This window comes from Mustela lutreola, chromosome 5 (genome assembly GCF_030435805.1).
Source record: "Mustela lutreola isolate mMusLut2 chromosome 5, mMusLut2.pri, whole genome shotgun sequence".
In the NCBI taxonomy this organism is placed as follows: Eukaryota; Metazoa; Chordata; class Mammalia; order Carnivora; family Mustelidae; genus Mustela; species Mustela lutreola.
The window spans coordinates 62,118,975-62,126,898 of NC_081294.1; the positions used below are offsets into that span (position 1 = coordinate 62,118,975).

At 51.1% G+C, this 7,924-nt stretch overlaps 1 protein-coding gene across 1 annotated transcript; it reads right to left on the minus strand.

Annotated features, from left to right (window-relative positions):
* Positions 1–4,234: 4,234 nt before the first annotated feature.
* Positions 4,235–7,331, minus strand: DUSP1 (dual specificity phosphatase 1). Its single transcript, XM_059174317.1, has 4 exons — positions 6,697–7,331; positions 6,263–6,408; positions 5,705–5,924; positions 4,235–5,271 (listed from the first exon to the last, which is right to left on the minus strand). The coding sequence occupies exons 1-4, from the start codon at positions 7,061–7,063 to the stop codon at positions 4,901–4,903; spliced, it is 1,104 nt and encodes a 367-aa protein (XP_059030300.1). The 5' UTR covers positions 7,064–7,331; the 3' UTR covers positions 4,235–4,900.
* Between the last annotated feature and the right edge of the window lie 593 nt (positions 7,332–7,924).

Here is a 7,924-nt window from a genome sequence, read left to right on the forward strand (position 1 = left end):
TTCTTACAGATGAGGAAACTTAGGCACAGGACGCTCCTCCCTCGCCAGTCAGCGGGTTAGGGTAGGTGATCTCCAAGTAAAGCCTGTCCCCAAACGAAGTTCTGATGATCCAGGCGGCAGTATGATATGGGCGTAGACTCAGGATGGGGTCTATGGGGCAGGACAGCCCACTGCTTCCTGTCTCCCTTCACCAGGATGCTCTGGGGAGTGACAGAATGGGGACCAGCTGAGTCACAAGAGGAGAATGAGCCTGTGCCCAGAGGTGACCGCTTCTCATTTAATCCACCTTTTATTTTAATCCTTAAAGAGCCTTTGAAGGCTGGTGGTTAGTGACCTATATTACAGATGCAAAAACTCTGGTTTAACAGTTTAGTAACTTAATCCACAGTAAGTCACACAGCTAATACGTGGCAGAATTAGTACTTGAACTCAGGTCTAGCAGACTCCGAGGCTTGAGTTCTATACAGTGGCCCACAAGGTTCTCCCCACAAACTTCAAGTCTTTGTTACCCTCTTGGCAGGGAACTCTCTTCCCAGCTCACCAATCAAATGCACAAGCAGGAAGTAGCTCTCAGGTCTTAGCCACCCTTCCCTGATCACCAAAATCTCATTATTCCACCTTCATAGTCTTCATCTTCATCTTATTTCTTAATTATTTTCTTTATATATTGCCCTCTCCCATCCCCCATTATTAGCTACTGGAGAGTAGGAACCTTGTCTTGCACCAAAGTGTCCCTGCACCTAGGGTGTCAATCAATACCCGTTGAATAAATGAATGAATGAATGAATAAATGAATGAGTGGCCCTGCTGCTCAGCCTGAAAAACCACAACCAAGAAAAAGGTGCGTTTAAGGTATTTCCCTTAGCCCAGCAGCTTTTCCTGCTCCGTGCTATCACCTTGCACACCCCTTTGTTTCCCAGAGAAGGAAGCTACCTTCCGAGCTAATTAAGGGGAGGAGACGGTCCTCCGGACCCAGAGGCTGTTCTCCAGCAGGCTGGCCCCACAGAGCCCCAGAAAGTCCCCAGAGGTGGGCAGCCCTCCCACCTGCTCCCCAGTTGGCAACCTACGGAGGGAAACATCCCGGGGTGAGCTGACTGCACCCTGGCCCGGCCAGGCCAGCAAGGTGTGGGAAACCCGAGTCCGGGCCTGGCGTTGGGTGGGGCTACCCCCGCGTGGCCTCGGCTTTGTTTGCCTCTGTGTATGGTAACCAGAAACCACCATAGCCAGCAGTTCTCGGAGCCCCGCTCCCGCACCCCGCCCCCCTTTTATTTTAATCTCCTAAACTGATTTGTCAGCAGCAGGAAGTGACATGACAGCTTTCCTCACAAAAGGGAAACTCCTCCGCGTTACCATGGCGACGGAGGCCACTGTAGGATCACAGATTTATATAATCTTAAAGGTGTACACACCATGATGTCATCCTGGATGGGGAGGGGAGGGAGGGAGGGAAATGGACTCCGGAGGCTGCAAGTCCAAGGCAAATGAGCTACGATTTGCAAAATTCCAAGGAAAGGAAAGGATGCGGTGGAGGCCTTTGGGGTTGGAATTCTCCTAAGGGAAGCCACAGAAAAGCATAAAGAATACATTGATGCATCTTCTAAGGCTAGGAGGAATCTTACCTATTATATTAGATTCAGGGCAAACTGGTCATTTTAGGGGTGGGCACACTGACATCAGAAAACTGGCAGAAGCTGTTAGGAATGGGGAATGGGATCTTAATGCACCCCCAGGGCCCCCTTCCTGCCCCGCACTTGACGGTCATGAGCCTATTTCCTCCTCACAGGTGAAGCAGGTTATATTATCCCATTTCCGAAAATGATAAATAGTTTTTCCACCCCAGACTTGTGATAAATCCATGCTGATGACTGGTTGGCTACAACATTCACTCTTTCCCCACTCTCTCAAGCTGTCTTTTGGAGGGAACTAGGACTTTGGTTCCCAGCTTCTTTCAGACCCAGGTTCCAATCTCTGCAATGCTGTTTACGTGCTGTATGAACTTGGATATGTCATTTTCTCTCTCTGAGTCTCAGTTTCTTCTTCTGTAAAATAGGTGCTGCTGCTGCTAAAGGTTTAATGTGAAGGTGTGTAAAGCAGTTAGCACAGAGCCTGGCACACGGGGCTAGCTCTGAAACAGAGCTATTATAAAACCACATTACAAGAATTAAATGATGGCCTTGTCTTTATTTCAATCTCCCCTTGGGAAAAAAAACCATTTTAATAGTTTGAGCATTTTAAGAAAAATAAGTCAATCAGAGAAAGACAATTATTATTAATCATCTGTCTGATATGAGGATTTTGAGAGGCAGGGCAGAGGTTGGTGGGGTAAAGGGAGGGAAAAATGAAACAAGGTGGGACCAGGGAGGGAGACAAACCATAAGAGACTCAATCTCGGAGTCTGGGTGATGGACATTGGGGAGGGTGTATGCTATGGAGAGTCCTGTGAATTGTGTAAGACTGATGGTGCACAGACCTGTACCCCTGAAACAAATTAATACATTGTATGTTAATGAAAATTACCAAAAAAATAGTTTGAGCATCTTTTTCCTCATCATAAGGTACTCCCCACCCCCACCCCCCACCCCCGCCAAGAAAAGTAGTATCAGGCCCAAAGTGACATGCTCCAGAGGGCCCAAAGACAAGGAATCAGATACATGAAGAGGGTTATCACCCCTGCTCTCCTGAGGTGGTGGGAGTAGAGCAACTTGCACTGGGAGAAGTGAGTGAATTGTTTTCACTGGCGGCTCCCTTAGGCATCCGCTGTATTTTTCCACTGCGTGGATCACACTGGAGATTAATTTTGGTTCAGCCGGTGCCTGCCAAGCAGAAAGTGATGGCCTGAGCCCACGGGGAAGTCAGCCACGGCATCTGCCGCGGACCTGAAGTTGCTGGTATGTTTCCACGAAAGGAGATATTCGCCATAGTAAATTTCTAGGGTTTGATAAAAACACTGGGTACGGTTTGTTTTGAAAGGCGTGAACACACTTGCAGTTGAAAGCCCAGCCAAGGAAATGAGCTTGCCAGCTCAGGCTAAGTTCTTAGAACTCAGAACACAGGGATCTTTCAGGCCATGAGAGTCAAGTGGCAGATGGTGAACCAGTGGGGAAAGGTCAAGGTCACTGATTGTGTGTCAAGGCCTTAAATGACTATGGCTGGACCAGGACCACTGTTCAGGTCATTACTGGAGAAGAGGTTTCCTTTTCGGCTTCCTAAATCACTATGTCCAGAAACATGTTGGGGGGGGTGAACGAGTAGGGACCAGAGCTAAGGGGCCAGGAACCCAAGAGCTTCACTACTATTTAATTCAACATTATAGACTGGATTATGGGTGGTAGTCAATTACACCTTCTCTGTTTTGGCCTGTTCCACAAGAGTAAAAATCTAGAATCTTGCCCTAGAGCAAATCAGATTTGATTGTCTATCTTCAACGAATTATGAAATCAGACCAGCAAGTGACCTGGAGGCAGCTACCGAAAATTCAGTATGTGTATGTGTATGTGTGTGTGTGTGTGTGCGTGCGCGTGTATGTGTATGTATATAAAGATGCTAGCATGGATGTATTCCAAAGCTTTAATGGTCAGGTGAGGGGTGGGAGTTTCAGGTGATTCATTGTGTTGTATTTGCTCATAGTGCTTCGTATTCTTTTCATAAAGGTCTTTTCAAAGGCAAAAAAAAAAAAAAAAAAAGAAACAAAAAAAGAAAAAGGGCACATGAGAGGAGTGATAAAGTGTAAGCCACACAGAATTAGGGAACAAAACAGATGGAGGCCCTGATTCCCCCAACTGCCACTTATGCTGGGTCTCAGCATCTCTGTCTGCAAAAGGGTCCTGCTGAGTTATTTGGGGAGCAGTTAGCACGCACTACCTTACACATAGCAGGAACACGTTTATGTCTGGTATTCTAGCACAGTTCAGGAAAGAGGGTGGATTTTTATATTACCCTGGGTAGAGTATTTTAAAAAGGCAACCCAAGCAAATGGTCATTCCTTTTGGCTCTGGGAACACTTGGGTTCCCTGTGTAACATGGTAGAAATACGGGGACACTTGGATCTGATACTCAAGAGGTCAGCTGTGACACCTGGCTTTCCATGATAGATGACACTTTTCTACCTCCCTTGAACCCAGCCATCACCAGATCCCAAGACACACATCTGTGAGGCTCTTGTCCAGGTTCTGGTTCACTCATGGGAGAGGGATTAGTTGGGACTGCCCAAGAAATAAAACCATTGAGATTTCAATAGAAATGCCATAATTTATTCTGTTGTATAAAAAAAGTCATCCTTATGTAACAAAATGTCTTCTTAAAAGAAGAAATATATTATTTCAGTTCATAAATAATCAAACATACAACTGCTGGCAACTGAAAAAAAAAAAAAACCAACACTGGTGCTTTCCATCAGTGCTGAACACAGACCTGCTTAGGGTGTATTTACAGGATATTACAGTACTCAAACACAAAAATTGAGGTATTTGGTTCTTCTAGGAGTAGACACTGACATTTGTGAAGGCAGACCACCTCCACAAAAATAAATAAGGTATATTCTCATAGGTATGTGTCATCAGGAATGATAATACTGGTAGGTATGTCAAGCATGAAGAGTTCCTACAAAAAAACAGGAGCAAGCAAAAAGAAACCCGCTCTTACATGGAGTCCTTTCTCTTCTGCCCCATTTTGTCAGAGGGACTTGATGTACCCACTATATATATTGGTCCCGAACGTGCTGAGTTCAGCAAACATCTTGATGCAACGTCATCACTATGACTGCTTAGGAACCCAGTGGAACTCGGGGTGAAATTAAATAAATAAGGACCAGCCCTCACAAGCACCCTCCCCAGAGTTATTGCATTTCTCCTCAAGGAGCCGAGAGTCCCAGTGAGTTGTGGAGGCTACCTCCCGTGGACTTTCAGCAGCTGGGAGAGGTCGTAATGGGGCTCTGAAGGTAGCTCAATGCACTGTTCGTGGAGTGGACAGGGATGGAGACAGGGAAGTTGAAGACAGTGGTGGTGGAGGTGCCGCGGTCCAGCACAGCCATGGCGGGGCTCCCGGCCTCTGCTGAGCAGTGTGGGGCCAGGACCTGGGACTCAAACTGCAGCAGCTGGCCCATGAAGCTGAAGTTGGGGGAAATGATGCTTCTCCTCTGCTTCACAAACTCAAAGGCCTCATCCAGCTTGACTCGGTTAGTCCTCATGAGGTAAGCAAGGCAGATGGTAGCTGACCGGGAAATGCCTGCCTGGCAGTGGACAAACACCCTTCCTCCAGCATTCTTGATGGAGTCTGGAAAACAAAGGGTGGCCAGTTACTCCAGAGCTCGGGGGAACAACCCCAACCCCAGGCAGCAGGTGCCTAAGAAACGGGTGTGTCCTATCCAGAGAATGGCAACATCACCTCATGCCATCAAACAGTGCTCTGCGGAGGCAACGTGGGCATTGTGCAGAGAACAGCAAGGGATTTAAACCAAGACCAGGCATCTCCACGAAGTTAGATAAGTTAGTTAAGTCAATTCAACTTTCTGAGCCTCCGTTTGCTAATTTGTTGAATAGGACATCAAATCCCTATTTTGCAGGGATGTTGCCCACACCAGACTGACAGTTAATGTATGGAGAAAGGCTCAGGCGAATGTCATTCAATTCCTTGCCATAGAGTTGGGCATGGTGACTAAAATGGGGGGAGCAAGGCAGAAATCCCAGGCATCTGTCTGTCCATTTACCTATGAAGTCAATAGCCTCGTTGAACCAGGAGCTGATGTCCGCCTTGTGGTTGTCTTCCACAGGGATGCTCTTGTACTGGTAGTGACCCTCAAAATGGTTGGGACAATTGGCTGAGACATTGATCAAGGCAGTGATGCCCAAGGCATCCAGCATGTCTTTTCGGGAAGCATGATAGGCACTGCCCAGGTACAGAAAGGGCAGGATCTCCACTGGGCCACCCTGAAATCCAGAAATATCCAACACTTGTCAAGCTTTGCTCAAAGTCAATGCTGGCGCCCACACCCACAAAAACTCCCTGCTAGAAAAGTCATTTGTAGATACCGGGTATGTTTAGCACTATTGTTAGAGTATAAATAAATAGGGGACTAAACCCATTTGCCTATTTCATTTCTGTGGTGTCAGCAATTAGCCTCCCCTCCATCAGACCCCTTAACTGTGGGATAAATTAGTAGCCCTGTGTGCCCCTCCTTAAAAACTTAAAGGTTACTTTGGATATTCTCACTAGTACTGCTCTTCCAGGCCTTTGCCCCAACCCTCAGCACAGGCCCCCTACTAACCTGATCATAGAGCGGGGTGCTGCAAGAACTGCACCCTGATTCAGCGCTGTCAGGGACGCTGGTACTCAGGGGAAGGCTGAGCCCCATGGGGGTCGACTGTTTGCTGCACAGCTCCGGGTAGGAGGCTGAAAAAGCTTCATATCCTCCTGGGAAGACAAAGAGACATACTTGTTTCCATTAGTATCGTCGGGGACAGGGTACCTTCATCTAACCAACCCCGTGCCAACCAGGGCTGAAGTTTACCCCGGAGAGGCCCAGGCAAAGTCTTTGTTCTTAAAGCCAAACAAAGCCAAAGACAAGTCCCCGGAATAGGGCTCGGGCGCCCACGCGCTCCAGGTGGGGTAGCCCGAAGGGGCCGAGGGCCAGGGGTCCCGCGGCAAGGCGGCGTGGCTGGGGTGGGGGCGTGCAGCTCCAGAACTTCCCCGAGGGCCTACCTTTGAGGAAGAAGACTTGTGCGGCGCGCGCCTCTCGGCAGAGCGCGCCGGCGGCCAAGGCCAAGGTGCCGTCTCTCTTGGCGCCGTCCAGGGCGGCGCTGCGCTCGTCCAGCAGCACCACGGCGTGGTAGGCGCCCGCCAGGAGGCGGCCCCGCAGTTCGGCGTTGGGCACGATGTGCTCCAGACCCATGGCGCCCTTGGCTCGGCGCCGCACGATGGTGCTGAAGCGCACGTTGACCGACCCGGCGATGTGGCCGGCGTTGAAAGCGAAGAAGGAGCGGCAGTCCAGCAGTAGGCACTGCGCGGCGCGCTCCCGAAGCAGCGTCCGCAGGCCTCCGGCGTCCAGGGAGCCCACTTCCATGACCATGGCCGGCCCTAGCGCCCCCAGCGTGCCTGTTCGCGGTGCTCTTTTGTCCTCGGAAGCCAGGGGTAGGGCAGCGGCTTTGGAGGAAAAGCTCGACCCTAGTTCTCCCTGCGCCGAACCCCAAACTACGCTTAGACTGAGTGCGGGAGGCGTCGCGCGGGGCTCTCGGCCGCCTAGGCTTCTTTGCTGCTCCCCCGACTGCCCCTCCAGCCCCAGCCACACCTATCACAGCCCGGCGTCCTTCACAGCGAGCTCGGCCCGCGAGGAACCGGTTTATATGCTGCCTCTCGGCGGGGCGGGGAGGGGCGGGGAGAAGCGGGCGCGCCGGGGGAGGGGAGTTGTTTGTTTGAATGGTTATCACGTGACCGTATGGTGACGTCACCCGCCCTGCCCGGCTTGGCGCCGGCGGAGCCAAAGAGGAAGACGTCATCGGCCTCGGAGCGGGATCCGCTGGCTGCTTGCTGGCTCGGGCCCCAGTCCGGCAGTCCGGCCTGCGCCTGGCGCGTCCCCGGGGATCCGGCCTGCGCAGCTCTCCGGACCCGGGGGGAGGAGAGGTGGCGGGCGCGCTGCCAGCCAAACGCTGACCTCTGGAATCCGAGCGGCTGGGATAGCGGGCAGCCGGCCAGTGGCCTCTCCGCTCCTCCCCCTCCTCAGTACCCCTCCCCGCGCCCCTCTGCTGCCGCAGCCGGCGGCAAGGGGCTTCCTGCGCCTTTGCATACAAGTGTGTCCGTTTCGCTCATTTCCTCGTCACCAGTACGCGCGGAAAACTCGGGTTCCCCCAGGAGAAGCGATTTACTCGCCCAGTATCACAATGCTGGGAGTGGGGGACAGAGAGGAATCTGAAATGGGGGTTGGAGGAAAATG

Excerpts from the sequence above, each read along its gene's own strand:
- DUSP1 (XM_059174317.1), bottom strand. The coding sequence starts at position 7,063 with ATGGTCATGGAAGTGGGCTCCCTGGACGCCGGAGGCCTGCGGACGCTG. Across the intron at positions 5,925-6,262 it reads GCACCCCGCTCTATGATCAG|GGTGGCCCAGTGGAGATCCT; the intron begins GTTAGTAGGGGG and ends TCTGGATTTCAG. Across the intron at positions 5,272-5,704 it reads CGAGGCTATTGACTTCATAG|ACTCCATCAAGAATGCTGGA; the intron begins GTAAATGGACAG and ends TTTGTTTTCCAG.